The sequence below is a fragment of the Erithacus rubecula genome (genome assembly GCF_903797595.1).
Source record: "Erithacus rubecula genome assembly, chromosome: 2".
NCBI classification, from domain to species: Eukaryota; Metazoa; Chordata; class Aves; order Passeriformes; family Muscicapidae; genus Erithacus; species Erithacus rubecula.
This window is the reverse complement of record NC_136685.1, coordinates 6,922,599-6,942,872: the sequence shown is the minus strand read 5'-3', so window position 1 is coordinate 6,942,872 and position 20,274 is coordinate 6,922,599. Positions and strand designations below refer to the sequence as shown.

Genomic DNA, 20,274 nt, shown 5'->3' with positions numbered 1-20,274 from the left:
TAATCCAAACAAATTGCTTAGCCTTATCTTTCTCAATTGACTAAAAGGCACATTAAAGGCAGTTCTAGAGAGCCTCATCTTCAAATTACTGTACATCCAGTTACTCAAGATTCCTACCACAATGCATCACTGCCTTCTTTAGGACAGATTTTTTTTGTCCATAACCCCAGAGAAGAGAAAAATTGGAAAAAAAAAATAAAAAAGGTTGCCTGTTTAAAAATATTCAACTTAGATCTGCTCTTTCCAGTCCTCTTGTATGTGTTGGTCTTCACTTTGCCTGAAGTTTCCCCAAAGATAATGCATGTAGAGTGAACAAGAGCAGGAATGAGAACAGTTTCTGTAGCACCAAAAATCTCCAAGCTGTGGCATTGTATGCTTTATTTATATCAGATACAACTATATGAAGTTCCGTTTGGTTCTTGTAGGCTGGTTGGTTTCAGGTACCTGAGACAATAGCACCAAATTCAACAGAAACAGAAAGAGAGAGCACTTAAGACCAAGGCTCTGCACATACTTGGTGCAAATGGAAACTGAATGGCTCAGAGGACTGCTCTTCCATGAGCAGTTTGAGAGGAAAAACCCACCCATCTTGACGAGTTCACAGGAATGTTTCAAACACATGAACTGTTCTTTCCATCTCCTGCAAGAGACACAGACCATTAACTATTCATAAATATAGAGAGACAGAAATAGAGTTACTTTACCTAGTAGTACTTACTGTGATACTGGTTTTAATCTGAACAAATAAATATATGAAAACAGATGTTTCTGTTTATTAGCTGCTATCTGCTAGCAAAATACAATAAAAAAGGGAACTCATTAAAGAAGTATTAATGCAGAAAAGCACTCTACTATGACAGTCCATGAGAAAATCAAGCCTTATTAGGGTCACTTATATAATTAATGTGCTCAATATATATTAGGAAAGCACTGCAGTGGCACACTGCATGAGTTCAAGTCTTACTGCACACTTATGCTGTTGCTGACCCAGCTGCAATCACATGTCTGCACAGTTTGGAAAATCAAAGTAAAGATTGGTCTTTACATGCTCCTGCTGGACAAATGCCTTTTTAATCTACCTAACATCTTGCACAGACTTTCAACACATTTTTAGGTGAAGATGGCAGGGGATAGCATGAAAACGGTTTGAGATGTATTCTGCAGGAGCTCTACAAAACCTCCTACTATGGCTTTTCCAGGTTTTGCTGTAAATTATTCATGGAGAAAAATATTTAGTGCTCAGTGCTTTCCAACTGGAAAGTAGCAATTGTTGTCCTTTTCTCAGCAGGGCTGGTTATCAGTTGAATCAGCAAGCTGATCCAAACCCCTCTGCAGTTAGATCAGTGGTGATGGAGGAAATGCACACCCAGAGCTGGCATCAGCCTGTGCCAATGGTGAAATGACCAATTTGCTGTTGATGTACAGGAGGCCTTGGAGGGCAAACAGTGACAAAGGATGATGGCAAAGCAGACACCTGGCTTCCACCATGCTGCACTGAGCTTCCCAAGACTGTACTTACTGATCAAGAGAGTGTTCCCACTTCTAAGGCACTGTATGAAAGTCAGAATCTGCAGACTGCATAGACCAGAGGGGGGTTTGGCCGAGTTACACCCACACAATTAAGGGCAACTGCAGCAACCTGATCAGGGCACCTGTGAAATCACCACTTCACATCCACTGTTAGTCTTGCCACACACAGGGAAACTGCTTCTACTCCATTTTACTGTGCTGGCATGTGCTTTTCATGCTGCTGCATCCTCTCCCCTTTTAGCTCCTCTTTTTTTTTTTAGGTTAAATTCTTAATCCTCTTCTGCAGAAAGCATTCTTAGAAACCACCAGTTTCTAAGTTACTGCATTTTTTTCTTTTTACAGGTACCTTCTTCAAAGTGTATTAAAGGTTTTGCCTGCTAGTAGAACAATAAATTGACAGATTAACAGTTTCTGAAAAGCCTATCTCACAATATTCAGATAAAGAATAAAAGAAGCTGTACAACATCACCTCTATAAGTTGTGATTTGTCATAGTCTCTACGATGTCTGTAGATGCATTGACTGAGGAGTGAATACAATCTCTCAAGTTGGTCAACAGTCAGGTTGTCACTTTTCTTAACCACCACATCAAGCAGTTTCTATTGGAACAACAAAAGGTGAAGTTAAGAGAGTTTCTAGAATAATTTGAAAAAATCTTAAGGATAAATCAAAAATGCAATGTCTCTCTGAAGCCCTCCTTCAAAGAGATACATACAAATGAAATGAACCACACCTGGGTATCAGCAAGGCCACTGCTTCAATATTTATACAAAAAGGACTTGATGTCTCTTTTCACTTCTCTGTTTACACTCACACTTTTCTTCTTAAGATTCTTTACTCAGTAAAGCTGGGGCAATGTTTGTTCTTTTGGAATGCTACTTCATCTTATTTCATCTTGGTTAGTCATTGTAACAAAGCAAACCCTAAAAACTGCTTTGATGGCTAAAGCAGACATTTTTAAGAACTTATACTGGCAGGGAAAAAAAGTACCATCACATGAAAACATTTGGACTTCCACAAATGTTGAAAAACAGAACAAAAAAAGAGAAGGGGTTAGAAGGACTACACAACACATGTAAAATTTCTCAAAACTAAGGTGAAAGTATTTTACATAGTAGCAAAGAGTGACATTGAAGATTTTGTTTTCTTCTGTCATAACAATTCTATGGTTTCCAAAGAGATTATCACCTTTACTCCACAAAAAATGGGATCTAAATTTCATAGGTCATATGAAATGGCTCAAGTTACTTTTTACAACAGAAGAGAGCAAATTTTGTTGTAACTTTGCTTAAAAAAAAACTGAAAGAAAATGAACTAGCAGTCTATAATGACAAAACATCAACACAAATTGTGCTTTCCAATCCACTAAGTTTTCTCTACCAAGTATACCTACACAGGAAAAGATTATGTTAACTCCCAATTACCAGGCACCCAGCAGTTTCTTGGTACCTAGCACAGCCAATTAACACATATGAGTACCTGCAAAAATGGCAATTAGAAGAGTGGACTGCTGTGTCATTACTGGATTATAAGGGTAGTAATGATGGGACAGTAAGGATTCAGTAGTTTTATTAACTTTTCATCCACAAAACACTGATGGACAAATCATTTCCAAAGGTCACTACCATCATAATACTTGTCTGGAGCAAAACTAAAGGAAATGTTGCTTCAGAACACACAAAGAAAGCTTTTTTCACAGAGTCTGTTAATAGTTCAATTTACTTTTTCAGTTCTGTTACCTTTAGTCTGTCATGGTCAACAACCACAGAGGGTAAGGGATCTGAAGGTTCCTCTGGAACCTGCTCCAAACTTGTGGGCTTTGACTGCTCCACAGCAACTTTTCGTGTTTTCTTGCTTTTGAACAAACCTGTAATTTGAAAAACAATTATCAGCACTGTCAGTCCCACAAAATGCAGCCAATGTTTCTTTACCTCAGTTTAATTTTGCTTGTTTGGTTTGTTGGGTGATTTTGAATCAAGCAAGACTGTGGCAGTGCACATTATCCATCAGCTTCGCCGAGTTCTGAATGTTCACAGGTGCACAAGCCCACAGTTCAGAAGACACACACAAAACTGGCAGTTTTTAAAATCCAACTCCAAAGTGCCAACTTTCATTTTTGAATGAAAACTGAATTCCACTAAATTTTCTCATCATATCCAACAACAAATTAAACAACTTTAAAGACAAATTCACACACTAAGAAAATGCTGAAATTCTGCTCAAGTGAAACAAATCTTCATTTTTCTCTCTAAAGCATCCTATGGCTTCATCACCACAGTATTTCAACATCTGCTCTACTTCAAACCTCATGCTTTTGTTACACATTTCTGTTTTCTTCCAGCTTTGTATTCAAGCTATTGGCCAACCCTGTTGCAAAGAACAAAATATTTTCCCATCTTCTTATATACTCCCTACATTCATTCACTATTTTTCTCCTCTACTATTTAAAATGCTTTTCTTCTGAGGACCCCTGCTATTATAACCATCCTAAAGCATATACAACTCACCAACCAAATTCAGAAATGTGAAGGCTCTTAACACACCATGCTCTTCTTGTGATATTCCTAGAACTTTTCTTGTATTATTCTCTTTACCCTTAGAGAAAATATGTATGTACAAACACAGCCAACATGTACACAGTAATCTTCTCATAATTCAGATCTCTCATTAAAGCTCATTTACTTTGTAAATTTCAGTGCTAACTTTTGAAGTAAAGATTTCATTCTTTTAGATAATTCTGAAAGCTCATTAAAAAGGCAATCATGTATAAGGATTCTATTTCTGTTCCCTGAGGAAACCATCTCTCTTGTCTTCAAAGAACATGGCCCCTTCTTTTATACACCACCAGGATTTTCCTTCTCCTCCTCTTATCTTTCTCCTGCACTGTTATTCTGTTCACTGTGACTCCAAAGCCAGATACCTCCTCCAACAGATAAACAACAACCTGGCTTTGCTGAGTTAAACTGAGTTACTCTTAAGCTTTAGCTACGAGCAAGTTTTTAAAGGAATACATTCTTTATTTCTATGCATTTTTTACCTAATATCAATTATATTATTATCATATTCTCTAACAAAACCAGTCAATATCTATCATGTAGATCAAAATATAAATCAGACAGAATATACAGATCAAAATATGTATTACATTTATCGCTATTTATAATATTTTTAAATATTTAATTATTGCTTTAATGTTACCTCAATATTTCCCACAAAGCTGACAAATATGAACAAAGCAGTGTTAGTGTGGAGATACACTTTCTTGTCTAAGATTGCACTTTTAATTTCTCTATGTGGAATCAAATGCTGTAAGTGTATTAAGAGTTTCAAATAAATAGTCAGCAATTAATAAAATATTAGTATGTTATAATAATTGTAACATAATATATTACAGTGAAAAATACACACATTAACTTGGACACTGAGATAAAGACAGAAACATGGAAAACAAGCTGTACCTTCTTTATCTGCTTCAGCATCCTTAGTTTCAATGTCTGTGCTCTGTAGTGTTTTCTCATTATTGCTGCAATGTGGTAACTCAGCTTTCACCAGATCACTTCCTTGACTTTCACTGGAAGCTTCCATTTTCTCCTTTGGCTGATCTTCAGATAAAGATTTTTGCTTGTTACTAGACCAATCACTGTTGTCACAGGGTGAAACAGCATCAAGAGATTCTACTTTACCATTATGACAGGCTGGAACAGGTACACCTTCGGAGCTGTGTACAGATGTCTCTCCATTCACACAGTCCCCTTTCAACGTAGAGTCCTTCCTTAATTCCTTTTCAGCATCCAGGGTAATACTGTCAGTTATTAATAGGGATTCATTTGAGCTCTCTTCTTCTGTGGATGCAAAATTGTTTTCCTTTCCTGATGTCCCATTGTTAAGCCTCTGCTCTGCATCTATATCCATAATATCGCAAGAGGATTCATCATTTGTCATAGAGAGGTCTCCTGTTTCCTCTCCATTCTCCTCAATGCAGTCAGTGCTGATCTCTAGCTCTCCATTTTCCAGCAATTTACTGTCCTCACCGTGATTTTCATCATCAGCAAATTTTGCATCATCTTCATCTTTCTTTAAATTATTGACTTTCCTCTTTTTAATAATGCCTTTGCCCCACTGTGAGCGCCGTCTGGATTTTCTCCTTATTCGAACTGAAAACAAACACACAAACACTTTCAGATGCACAGGTACCCCTCAGTAAAGAGGCCAGGATATAAAAATATGGTGCTGTGTGAGGCAATCAAGTACCTTCACTCTTCAAGGAAAAATAAGCTGTTTGTTGATTTGAATGCAAGCAAATAAAAGGTAACAAGGAATTTTAGAAGTCTAAGGAGTGAAACTCAATCATCCACTCAATTCCTAAACTATGGAAACAAATTGCTACTAAAGCAGCTGAGCAATGTTGTAGTAATTTGGGTAACACATTTGGATAATGAAGACCCTACAGACAGTTAATCTCATCTTCCCTTTTATGCTCATCAGTGATTTGAAATGATTGTACAATAAAATAAATGAAAGTGCAATCCATGGATTCATAGAATAATTCAGGTTGGAAGGGACATGAGGAAGCCTCTAATCCAACCTATTACTCCAAACAGAGTCAGCTGTGAGGGTCATATTGTGCTACTCAACTTGAAGCAATGTAGGCATGTTATCCTTTTTTCATTATTTCTCCATGAAATTTTACTTAGTTGCATTTTCTGTGCCTTTGAAAAATTATATTTTTCATTTTACATTTACATTTCATTATACATTTTATATTTTTCAGAAAGGCCATTTTATTTTACTAACCTATCCGATACCTTAATTGTATCTCACTGCAATCTAAAGACTTGGGGCACATTTGTAATTTGATGAGCAAATGCAGAAGGAAGACCATTCAAAACTAATGCTATTGTCATCATCCTTTCCAAAAGCACTAACTAGACACAGATCAGAAGACCAAGGAAGACAGTGAAAAAGTGAAGTGGGAAAAAGTGAAGTTTCTATCTTCAAATCCAAGCAATGATAAAGACTGTTCTATTTTTTTTTTAAATTGTTGAAGTTGTGGCCAACTACTATAAGTGAAAATCATAGCCAATAGTAACCAGAGACTGACAAATTTCCTTCCATTTTGAAGTGAGCTCTTATGCTGAGCACCTCCATAATTTTCTTTGTATTTCTAAGTTGCTTTGATTTATGGGGTATTAAGTCCTACACCTGTGTCTGCCAACCACACACTGAGTTACAAAGATCTTCCTTTGAAGATACAAGCACTGTGCAGGTACAAGTGTTGAGAATTAATTCACAGCCACTCAGAAGCACAGTTGTACTTCAGAACTTCTCCCCATGAGTGCTGTATGTAAGCAGGTAGTTTAACAACTACATTAGGAGTAAATCCTAACCTTTTAGTTTTAAAGCTATCTAAAGATATAATCATACTGCAATAAAAAGAGTCTCACTTGGAATGTGTATTTATTGTTACAAATAATCTTTATGAGGAAGTGCAAGATTTGGGGGAGGTAATATCCCCTTTTTTCAGCCATATTCAAGATTTGATAGTGACTTCTACAGTCAGTATCACTCTTTTATTGATGATGAACTACAACCTACTCCTATAACGTTTTTAGGAGTTCATGTATTTTTCCCTATATTGTGCAAGAGATTTTCACTAATCACTGAAGCAGCAAATCTGAAATTAGTCCAGGAAATGTAAACCTACAGACAAAAATAAAAATAATCCTATTATTAGGCAATGGATTGAGCCTCAGTGCAAGTCCAAATATGGGCAAATAAAACACAGAAGGAGAGTAGAAATCTTTCAAAGGAAATCTAGTACATACTAAATGTATAAATAAATTGACATTTTTAAAGATACACTGATTTTTGGCTGTTTTGGCAGACTGCTGTAATTCAGATAGATATATCAGATACATTGTGAAGAACATTTGACATCTTTTATATCAATGAATTGGACTTCAAATATTTACTGGCACATCCCTTCTGTCCACACTGTGAGTTCCACCTGGGATGAGAATCCATAATTTGACCAAATACACAAGTACATTCCTAAAATTCTTAGGTGTGAGAGAAATCACTTTAAAGCAAAATGGAATTAATCATTATATTACCCATCTCATTAAATTTCAATTCTTTCCCAAGTGAGAGTCAGCAAGCCCAGCTATCTCAGTGTCTTATGCAGTATTTTTGAACAAACATTATGCATGTTATTTTTTACTCCTGTTTTTAATTAGGACAAAGCAACAACAAAAAGTGAAGCAGCAATGTCTTTTTGGATGAGAGAGGAAATTCTGGTTCCAGATCCTTAGCAACCAAAACATTGTTGCTACAAAGATTTTTTCTTTTACACAGAGTCAAGCACCTAAATGAGTGAAAAGTTGGGAAAGGAATACAACAACAAGAACAACAACACACACACAAAAAAAAAAAAAAAGAAAGAAAAAAAAAAAAGGAAAAAAAAAAAAAAAGACCCAAAACCACCAGCAGTCTTTCTGCCCTGCTTAATTCCCCCAGTAAATTTAAGGGAATGGTACAAGCAGGAGAAGTGTTTAATGGACCACAGAACGATCTGACAAATTGTAGACATTGACACCAGGTTTCATCACCTATACTGGTCCCCTTTATATTCACTAGAAATAAAAAGGCAGGGAACTGAATCCTGCAGAACAGTTGATTATGACTTTAGAAGGAAAGAGCTACCACAGGGTAAAACTAATGCAAAACTGATGCAAAGGGTCAGTGGGGAAAATTAGTGGGTTAACAGATTGCTGCTAAAAAATAAACTTAACCTGGAATCCCATCTTCACTACCTTAACATATTTTAGAGGATTGTCTATCAAGAGCAGATCCCAAACTTTTTATTTTCTAGTCAGTATGACATGGCACATATCAGCTTCCTGTAGGCAACAGAATAGGACAGTTATTTACAGAAGAAAAATTTTGTGTGAACTTTGTTTAAAATTAATACAGTGCATACAATTGCAACTCAATGCCTTAACACCTTTCAATTATTCCTTTTAAAACTACTCATTAGAAATCTCCCCACTGATACCCAGTCTTTTGGCAGTATTTGTGCCAGAGGCAGTGGAAATACTATTGTCAGAAAAATCCTGCTTTATAGAACTGAGTTTCTCTAACTTAACTATTATAAAAGCAATTATTCACACATGAATACATTCACTTGCCTTCTAAATTGGCCAAGTATTCACTCTATAATCTTCCCATAACCTCCACAGATTTGCTAAAGAGATCTTAATTTCAGTTCTAGCTTCTGTCTGGTTTGCTTTTTTTGCAAATCACTAATAAGCATTTTTAGTAACAATAAATATCTGACCACAAATCACACCTAACATTTCACTCAGGTTCACATGAAGTTGGTATCAAAACTAAACTTCCCCTGTTCTTTTTCTTCCTAAGATGCACAACCTATGCAGACAGCATTTTTTTAGAGTGTTACATAATACAGTGCAATTAATCACTGAATACAAATTTACAGTTGTGTTTTCAGTCATCTGAAAGACCCATAAGCAAGGCAGACAGCACTTCCCCTAGGCAAGACTAAAAAGAAATTTTGTACTGTCCTGACTTCAGAAGAACTGGTCCTCGAAACAAAGTTAAGTAAAATGAAACCTGTAGCAGACTTTCAGAAATTCTGAATTCTTGCCCATTGACAGGTGCTGCTTGGAGATTCTCCAAGCAGACACACTAAGAAATGACAAAATCATCTGGTGACCTAAGAACCAACTCTGTCCACAGCAGAGCACTGTTCTTGGCTATTAAAAATAGTGATAGTAAAAAAAAAAACCACCCTAGAAGCATCCTAAACAGTATAAACCAAATTGTTCCCACTTTCCCAAAGCATTTCTGCAAGACCTAGATGTAACCATGACCTTTCTGTTTATTATGGTCTTGGAAAAAGAGATCTCAAAAAATGGGTGAATGGTACAGAAGCTTTGGAGCTGAGGTATGCACTGCTACTGTTCCCCAAATCCAGCAGTACAGTGACAGAACTGTAGACCACAGAGAAATAAAATTAACAGTAGAAAAGAAAGCAGGCATAATTAGATGATTCAAAAACTGATTTTTAACAAGCAAGTCTGCTTCCCTTAATGTGGAAGAACTCTAATAAGATGCAGCAGAGATCTTTCTCTTGAAATTTCTGCAGTTTGACTACTTCAGTACCATGAGTGCAGCACAGTATTCGAGACTAACAAGTTCACTTTATGCTGCAGAAAAGACCCTTCCATGCTTCCACACTGCTTAAAACCCATCAGAGAATATGAATCCTCTGTCAGTAAATGATAAAACTGACATCCATCAAACAGTAAATTCTCTGTTGTTACTGTATTTCATGAAGAATTCCTGGGGATTAAAACCCAAAGAAGATTCTCACAGCACACAAGATCACCATGGATCTAGATTTTTAGTCTGCAGTATCAAGAACCACTTAAAGCAATTCACATGTTTTAAGTTTTTCTTCCATGATCAAAACCCTCAACACCTCTCTGATGTCTTATGTGCAAAGTAACTCAAAGCCTTAAGAAATCACTTATAACCAGCAACTTACACTCTCTTATACAGCATCCAGCATATCCATGTACCTGCCACAGTAATTTAGCTACTTCCAGTAGCTCCACATTCCTTACCAAGAGGCACTAAATAGTCCACTTGAAAGTCTCTGGAGTTTCTACTCACAAAGTCCCAAACTGCAGTCAGAGATAAGCAGCAAGAAAGAACAGATCACAGTTCCACAATGGCTTAAAAAGCAAAGTGAGGTGCCAGCTTCCACTAACAAAGCCATTTCTCCATCTGAAGCCAGCTATAGCATTTCCACTGCCTCATTTGTGCTGGGACTACTGTTCCTGCAGTAAAACAGATAAGGGAACTAAATCCATCTGAAACATTAGGTTGTTGGGGTTTTTTCTGGGTTAGTTTTCCAACTCATGAATGACAGTGCTGGCACAGGGAACACAATGGAAATATGCCACCAGTGACAAGGCAAAACAACCTCTTTAGCAGTGACCTGCAGTTTGACCAGCTTAAATGGAACTAATCCGTAAAAGATGTCATTTTCTTCACCTAGATGGAGGGCACTCAAGCCACAAAACTGACAAACACATGAAAAAAACTGCATGTAACAACTTCACATGCTTATGATCTTTATCACCTTATATAACAGCTTATATTTTGTAAACAAATACTTGAGGAGCCTGGGCATTTTTACTCAAGAAAGAGGAGTGAAGTTTCATAAGGAAGAGTTGATATAGGTACAAAACCAATCCTGGCTGCAGCACTCCCAGTATTTTCTTCCCCAGTCAACTGCTTTCCCCTATCATCCCCAATAATGCTCCCCACTCACTCTTGCCAATATTTCTCATGGAGCTATCCCAGTGTCTCCTGTCCCCCCTCCCAGCTGAACAGGACACAGAACACACTCCCTCTGAGGTGTGCATGCCATGCCTGGTCAGTACCATGTTTTACCTGCTCAACTACCATTTTCAATCTACCTCCTTTTCGTGCAGTAGACATGTGCATTTGTCCAGCTACCAATTTTCCCAAAACCTGCAGGAATCTAATCTTTCAGCTCTCAACTCCTGTCAAATCTGTCTGAACTCTGCTAAATGATTCAGAAGTTATTAGGGGAGCAGAGATGGACAGAGCACAGGTATGATTTTCTTGGGAAACCACGATAAAAATATAATTGACATGAAACCAGAGTAATTATGTTAGTAAAATACAAGCCAAGACAGTCATGCTGGAAAATTAAAGAGGCAAATGAAGTCAAAGGAGAAGTGACAATCAGATTAATATTATCTGTGGAAATAATTTTTAGACTTTCCACCTCTACAGATGTGCTTTATTTCCCCTCTGCTGATTAGCTCTGTACAATAGCAACTACTGCAGCTATGCACATCCTTAATACCTTCAGTTGACTCTTAGGAACTACGGAATGACACCTTCCTGCTGCAAGAGAGCCATGAAAAAACACAATAAAGAATCGTGGCTACTGAGTGGTTTCTCTGTCAAAGAGGCAAAATCTGAAGTTAATAAATGGGTAATAATCCTAAGAAAATTCACTACTTTTGCAGACAGAAACACTAAGTCTTAAAACAATTTAAAGCAAACATTGCCACAGTTTTCAAAAGGGACAAAGGAAAGGATCTATCAGGTCTGTAAACTGTTTTTATTACATCACTTGTGCATAACATTTAAAGGGAAAAAAAAATCCAAACTACTTCAGAAGATTTTTTTACCATGTTTGTAAGAAAGGTGATGATAATGCTTTCAAGGAAACCTTAAGAGGCTGAGCCATCTTGCATTACTGAGTTATAAAGAAGAGAACAAGAGAATATAAAAAAGTCACTGATAAGTAAATTGTAGAACCCACTCAACCCTCTGTCAGAGAAAAAAGACACTTGATTAATTCAACAGGCAAGTATTTAATAGTGATGAAAGAAAATTTATTTGTCACTAGATATCACTGAGTTCAGAAGTTTGATGGGATCCCAAAAAAGAATAGGTAGTCAAGATTTATTAGAACTCCCACAAATTCACTAAATTGCATTTTAAATTAGAAGAATTTAAAAGCCTATGGGATTTAAAAGAACTGTTAAGCAGCCTGGAATCATCACCTACATTGGTATTTCCTCCAAAATCAGGCATGGAAAAAAAATTATTTCTCAAATGTTTGCAACCTTCTTTTAAAGCATCTGGTTGAAGGCAGCGTCATGCACAAGAGATCAAACCACCCCCACTCAGAATGCCAACTCCTACACTACCCAGAACAAAATGACAAAGAGACAAAAGAGACAGTTGTCCCAGCTCTGAGTAAAGATATCCTCACATTCCAGAAAACCTTTTTTAATGGTGCTTATCAAATAACAGTACTTGCCTCTATCTCAAGTGAGAATTAATCCAAGTCAAATCTGGAAAGCAGGAGGAAAAAAACTAAATAGAAGCAAATACAGGATAAGTGACAAAAGCAGCAGCTATTAGGATTGTCATGTTAGCCTCTGAATGGCTGCTAATTTGCCAATATCCAATTTTTGAATACAAACCCAGAAGCAGATCAAAGGGAGAAAATGGTTCAAATTATCAAAGCCATATGGCACCTGGCCTGCCATGTCCTTGGATAAGGTGTGCTGCAGTCCCAAAAGCCTAAAGTACAGCAGTCACTTACACCACTGTAACAGCAAGGTCAAAGAAGAGACACTAAACAAATGAAAATTGGACAAAGACTGAGAAAAAAAGAGTTTCTGAGAAGGACTGCAAATGAAAGACCTTTTCTTTCTAAAAATCTTTGTTTAAAAGTACACCAGATGAAACAAAAGCCTTTCCATGATAAAGCAGAAACAATGTGTTCCACAGGACAGCAAAGATCACCATTTGGGGGTGAAAAAAAAGCAAACCAAAAACCAACCAACCAAAAAAAAAAAAAAACCAACACAAAAAGGCAAAGAAAATATTACTTATTTAGAAACAATGTTTTTTAGATCCTAGCTTGGTATCCCTACAGTTAGTTCTAGAGAGACCACTAATCACTTAAATTACTGGGAAAAGTTAGCAGTGTGTTTACTTCATATTTCATAAAATGACTTTCATATAAAACTTATACTTTTAATAGTTTGCATAACACAAAGGATTTAAATTTTCTTTATTTGCTCCAAATGCCATTTTCACAGCTATGCTATTTATCATATGGCATAAAAAACATCTTCTTTATGAAGAAAACATAAAATCTGCAGTCTATCACTACAATATATTATCATTAAATGCTGCAAGAAAAAGATAAGAATGCAAAGCCAAATCTTCCCCATAGAGTTTATTTCTATGTTACAGTAAAGGAAGCAAGTGAAAGACAGTAAAATAGTATGAACCATACCCCATCTACTGGCAAAATGGAGCAGTTGGATACAGTTTTATTATACAGGATCCCAATTATAAAATAAATGCTAATGACTTGAGCTAACTTGTATCTAAACCACTTAATTTAGCAAAACTGCACACAGATCCATACAAAGGCAAAATAAGGTTCTTCTCAGCAGTGCCCAGTGGTAAGAGGCAATGGGCACAGACTGAAATACACAACACTCAAAATTAAGAAAAATAATTTATTGTTTGTATCCAAGCACTAGAAGAGGTTCCCCAGGCATGACAGAGAGCCCCCATTCTTGGAGGTGTTCAAAACACAAACAGAAAAAGCCCTGAGCAACCATCTCTGAGGGGAGCTAGACTAGAACATCTCCAGAGGTTCCCTCTAACCATTGTAATTTTGCAATTCTATAATCATAAAACTCTTTATATCAGACTTCTGACATCTGTCCCATTCCAAGTTCCCACCAGAATACTTGCACTTTTCTCAATATACACAGTCGATAACAGAAATATTTTAAATTACTGTAGAACTTCCCCTAATAGATTTTCAGCAACTTCTAGTAATTCAATACTTTTAAAACTCATCTATATTGTGGGTCACAATCCACACAGCTGTACCTTCAACATGGGAAATGGGAGTTGCAGATGAAATGTAACTCAGGAATGTCTATCACCATGCCTTCAAACAGAAAAATCACTTATGCACCCCATTCCCAACAGCCCATCTGGTCTAATCAAATTAACAAAGTATCTAAAATACATCAGAAAAATTAAATTAATCACAAAATAATAGGTAACTAAAAAACTAAATTAAGTTTTATACAAATGTATAGCCTCAGAAAACAAACCAACACATAATAATCCAGCTCTCTACTGTAATAGCCCTGAGCAGGACCCTAAATTTGGCAAGGCTGCTGAATTGTATGCAATCTTCTCTGTTTTTAGAGAAGATACTTGACAATAATTTCTTTTAGAGTTCTCAGGTTTGTCATCTGAATTAACCTTTTTGCAGCCCTTTTCTAAAATACTGTAAAACAAAGCTCCTAAAAAACAGTAAGAACTGATCAGGAAAGTAATGTTATGATTGATGATTCTTAGATCCTTAGATTCCTCTAAGGGAAAACATTAATTCAAGTTCAAACAGCAGAAAACATGCAATTATTTTCAGAATTATTGGAAAGCATGGTTTTATCCAGTTTAATTAAAATACTTTAATAATTTTTCTTGTTACTCTGATTGTGCAATACATTACAGTCTTAAAAAATATTATTTCATGACCATAAAAAAATTCCACTCTCCTTCTAGAATAATCCCTCTTCAGAAATCCCTTCTCCAAACTCACTTCTTCCATTTAAACAATCACAATCCCCAGTTTCATCTTCTGCTATTTGAGCTCCCCACAATCTGCTCAGCTCTGCTCCCACCCTTCTCTAGCTTATCCCCCAAGTACCCTTTTAAGACCATTTCTGTTCCTCATTTCTGTCTCTGCTGAACTGACCACATCCATCTTCAAGAGCGCTCATGTACTACTTGAATCCTTTCTGCAGATTTCTGATTGCTCATCAATTCCTGGTTCTCTCTCTTGATTACTAGATGCATCACATCCCTCCTGGACTAGTTACCTTTCCCAGACTCAGCCTTAAAAGGCAGATTTTCATTTGATTGTAGACCCAAACACCACTAAGCCTCAAATTTTCTTGCCTTCCAAGCTAGATCATGAAAATACCAACAGGATCAGTGCCTTAACAGTAACTTTGTTGTTTACACAGAGACTGGCAATTTTCTGCAGCTGATGGCTTGAGTTTTCAAACAAATGCTGCTGCCTCCTTAGCAGAGGGGAAGCAAGAGATGTACCAGAGCTGCTTTGCATGCCAGTCAGCAGCAAGGGCTGCTCTCCCCCTTCCCAAGGGATGTCCAGCTTGGAGGTCTCTAAACCCCAACGTCTGCTGATCAGCATGCACAGCCAGCAAAGTGCTCTGCAGAGCAGCCAGAGGGAGAATCTCCATCCAGGACTTCACAGGAAATTTAAAAAAATTAATTGGGAATCCCTTCCCTACACTCTCTGTTTTGCACGAGCTGCCAAATGAATAAAGAACAGCTTGGATCCACATCATCAATTTATTATATAACAATTTATTCTAACCATAATTCTGTACGATTGACTTTAATTCCTTTAATGGAAGAAATTACAGCTTCGGGAAATAAAATCATACACCTCTAATTAATTAAACCATTTGACATCAACACTATCATTCATATATAAACAATGTTCATCACTGGGCAGTTATTGCCATGCCTAGAAAACGATTTCTCATCAAGGAAAAGCACCATGAATGAGAGCACAAAGACCAAAATGAAAACTTGTCCACTTCGATCAGTTTGCCATCAATCAGCAATAATTGATAATGCTACTATCAATATATTAATAATGGACTCTGTATCTTCAGCAGGAAAGCCAGGTCCAACTATCAGTTTATCTTCCATACTCACTTTCTCTCACAGTCTTTATTCTCTTTATAGTGATAATATCTGCTATGTATTTACCTGTTCTAATCAACTTACCTCTTGAAAATAATTAGCAGTGCCTCTGATTACCCAATCACACTTTACAATCCTAGAGATTTTGATCACTTAACTGGATTCATTCAGTAGGCTCCAGGAAGTGTATCTTAACATCCTCCAGTAATAGTTATTGACTGGTGAAAACCATTGCCATAAAGGAAAATACTGTTAAATTTGCAATCTCTTTTCTAGCTTTCAGCATGATGCTGGAATGTATTGAAGGTAAGAATTCAATGTAGTGCAGGTGAGAGAGTATTAATTAGTGTAGAAGTATTTACTTGCTAATACACAGAATAAACAAACCTGAAAACTCATCAAACCACTGGAAAGTGTTCATCTTACTGGATTTGAGTTGTCTCATACTGAAAACAGTCTCTCACAACAAAAAATGCAAGATACTCATACTGCATTAGAAAAAACAACTATTCTTTATCACAAAACCACAAATCCTGCTTCTTTACAACTTCTTGGGCAGAGATTTTATGTACTCCTAGAAGGAGTATTTCTTAGTTCCATGTGTTTCATGCCTAAAATTACTTCTGGAAATAATCAGTATGCAGAGACACATTTCAAATGTCTGCCATTGAAAGGACCTGTAATTTTGCACAATTATCACCCCAAGTACTTACAAGCACATTTATTTGTGGAGTTGGGCCACACGGCCATGGTGGGCTTTTGTTTGTTCCGAAATGCCTCTTCAGCTCTGGCCTCTGCTTTCCGCACAGCGGAACCGTGAGGAGTCACCTGCTCTGCTGGCACTGAGAAGCCTGCAAGCAAAAGACAACCATATCTATTTCAATAAACCAAGCTGCAGGAAGCCACTGAATCAAAGAAGAAACTCAGAACACCATACTGCAACAGGAATACATCCATTAATATTTAGCTGGATATTCAAATTAAAGATTTGAATGGACAATATTTGGTTTCTGCTGGCAAAACAACTTACTGGTTGCATGGTCTTAAACTGTCAGCTCTGATGGATTATAAAAATGTGACTGTCTCTCACAAACTCTGGGTCCCCCAAAGTCTGGCCCCTCTATTCATATTTCCTCTACAAGTAAATTCTTACTGACCATTTCAATCTTTCCCTTATTTTAAACAGTTTTAAAATAAGTGGCAATTCATAGTGGCATTGTATGCCATATCAAAAAGAGTATCTGAATAAGAACCTTGTATTGTCACTGTGATCTCTGTTATGTAAAGTGGATCAATTTCAGAGTCAATATGAGCTCTTAAATTAAAAAAAAATGCAATTCTGCTTTTAACAGAAAGTGTGGTTTGCTTCCTGTAATATAACTTCATCTCATAGCTTCTAATGCTTCATAGGTTTTTTATTTTAATTCTAAAAAATCAAACTTTCATATTGTCTAAGTACAATTTAAAGACATAAATGAATATCTGAAATTTTGTATTTGTGAACTAGGATTTCCTATCCATCCCCTAAAATGGTCTTCAAAATGTTATACCATGTCTCCAATAGAAACCAGAACCAAGTGATCAAGTGCTGAGAAAAAGCTCCAAAACTGATGTATGCAGAAATTAAAAGATTTACACTGAATCTCTCATCTCACAATTAATAATTACAGCATAGGTTTCTAGGTACTATTATAAAAATTTTAAACTGCATATCAAACAAATTTCATTACTCAAAACAACTATCATTTCTACCTTTTTATTTGCTGGTCTCCACAAGTAGCTGCAAATTTCAGTAGTCTAGGTTATATTTTAATATTCTTAATTTGCCAACTTAAAACTTGCTATCCTTAGGGTTAGCATTTTTTCACAACAGTACCTCATTTCAGTAACAGAGAAACAAGAAATTCTAGTTTGACTTCTACATACTGATTTTATTGTACAGTTTATGTGCAGTACTTTGAGACTGGTCACCAGTTAGAGTACTAAGTAAACATGGAAGATATGTGGGCAAAAAACAAAAACAAAAACAAAAACAAAAAAAAAAAAAAAAAAATCCCTACCACATCCACAGCCCCAAAATCACCAGGAAAGTTGTGGGAAAAAAGCCATGCAGAAAATACCTTCCATTTTACAACTATGTAAGATGCTAAGTAACTTGCTAACAAAATTGTGAAGAAAATTGACATGGTGCTTTTTAGCTTTTTTCATCCCTTGCTGAAACTGCTCTGAAATAGGGTACATGTCAAAATCAAGACAAGCAGATGGACTCTGATAATCCTGATCTGCCTTGCTGAGGATATCCTTTAGAGCAAAATGAGAATAATGGCAGAACTGATCAGCATTCACACCCCTTCCCTCCATTACAATGGCCAGTGCCAGGAATACACCCCTGAAGTGTTACCATCCAGGCGTTCTGCATCACCAGCCTTTGACACACAACTCCTGATCCCTTGCCTTCCAGCATAAGACTTCCTCAGAAAGCTTGATATATTTTCCTCTGCTCATAAAGAGTTCATCTAACACAGCTTCTGCCATGCATTCTGAGTCTTTTGGACTTGCTTTGGTTAGCACTCCTTGCTAACCCAGCCAGTGATCTCAGCCTTGCACATCTTACAGCTGGACCAACTGCAGAGTTCAGTTGTCATTGAAGCCACCAAGTGTGGCCCAGAAGCACAAGCATCTGTCACCTGTGGGTACCTGTGACACTGTAACAGTTTCCATGCCAATGTACTGAATCACTTTGAATCCTGCCCATTCCTGTCTGTGAGTTGTTTTGTCCCACAAACTGGTGCTACCATCAGCGTTCATTATGACTTAAGACACTGCCCTTCTTTCAACACAGTCTGCAGGTTTTGTCCCCAGAAATATCTATTACTGGGCCACTGCCACAAAAAGGAGGGCAGCAATCCAGTTCTAGCAAACTTGTAAGAAAGGACTACAAGCCATAGAGTCATTCTCTGTAACAAAGAGCCCTTACAAACATTTACTTTAACCTCGGAAGCAATAACCTTTAACAGTCATGGGGACTTGGATAATTAACGGAGCACAGCTCACAGCATGACACTGCAGCCAGAATTGTGAATATTCTTGTAGTTCTAATAGAAAAGTACAGAGGAGAAATGAAGGCATTATATTAGCTCTGTTTTACAGCCATGGCGAATTACAATTGGTTCATTTATCCACAATTCAAGACATACATTGGAAGCTTGCACAAAATTAGACAAAAACACGCATGACTGAATAGGAAAATACAAAGAATTGTATCTGTTTTAACCTTGTATCTGAAGAAGAGAAAGCCTATAGATACTTGCATAGTTCAAAGAAATTTATTAATAAAGGGTCTTCTATCTACCAACAGAAGTATTTCAAGAATCAGCAGCTGAAAGGTAAGACCAGCCAATTCAACCTAGAAATCAAATAATGGAGCTTTATACCAAAGCAGGAAACAACTTGCCAAGGTAAAGCTGGAATTATTGAAATCAGTAATCCCTAAATCAGCATGAAATTTTGTTCTAATGTTATAGTTCAGTGATTTTCAACCTTTTTCAACTTTCAAAACTTTTAAGCTTTGCTATGGAGGTAGACTTTTTTAATGTAAACAGAGCACTGTTGCCACACCTGGAATATGTCTGGACTTTTGATAATTTTCCCTGGTCACTTTAGAAGCTGTACACAGACTTGCAAGGGTTTCTTAATAAAAAAAAAACTCAATACATTATCTCCAAAACTACACTTGCATAAATGCCAAGGTCAACTAAAAATACAGTGGTTTAAAGGCTATTCTCCCTTCCCATAATTCTTATTATACCATATTACAGGCACTTTCAGAACATGGCTCTGGTTCCACCACATCCACATCAGAAGCTAGTGCAGCAACCCTAACATTTACTGTTCACCAAGTTCTACAGTACTGTCTGTAACAGTAGGCAATGCATCCTTTTTCTGGAAAGGATGATGTTGTCTTATGAGATCAGCTCACAAAATAGGAAAAAGTAGAGGGTTTCAAGCTCACTCACCCTTTAACCTGCACTGTCTGAATCTGACATGCAATCTATTCCATATTAAATTTAAATTTTTGTATGGAGATATCTAAATTCTATCCCATATATGTACAGCAGCTTTTCTTTTTGCCCTTGTCCCTGGCCAGATTGAATTCTCTCAGAGCTTTAGCTTTCCTAGCTTGATCCCTGGCTGCTCAGTTTCTCTGTAGTTTTTCCAGGCTATCTTTCTCTGTTTCCACTCTCTGCAGATCTCACTTTTGTGTTTAAGTTTATGCACAATCAACTTGTTTATCCACACAGGTTTCCTGATGTGTTTACCTAACTTCCTCTTTATTGAGAAATATCACTCCTGAGTTTGGAGGAGGCAATGCTTGAGTATTAACCAGCTG

General features: G+C 36.8%; 1 protein-coding gene across 5 annotated transcripts in view; it reads right to left on the bottom strand.

Annotated features, from left to right (window-relative positions):
• Positions 1-361: 361 nt before the first annotated feature.
• Positions 362-20,274, bottom strand: part of ATAD2B (ATPase family AAA domain containing 2B) — a 70,856-nt gene continuing 50,943 nt past the window's right edge. For 2 of the 5 annotated variants that reach the window (XM_079298036.1, XM_079298038.1), the window contains exons 24-28: positions 16,598-16,735; positions 4,988-5,683; positions 3,269-3,396; positions 2,000-2,128; positions 362-640 (exon numbers count right to left, since the gene is read on the bottom strand). In XM_079298036.1, the coding sequence (XP_079154162.1) occupies positions 599-640; positions 2,000-2,128; positions 3,269-3,396; positions 4,988-5,683; positions 16,598-16,735 (1,133 nt within the window). In that variant the 3' untranslated portion in view covers positions 362-598. The other 3 variants (XM_079298035.1, XM_079298034.1, XM_079298037.1) reach the window with 2 other exon arrangements.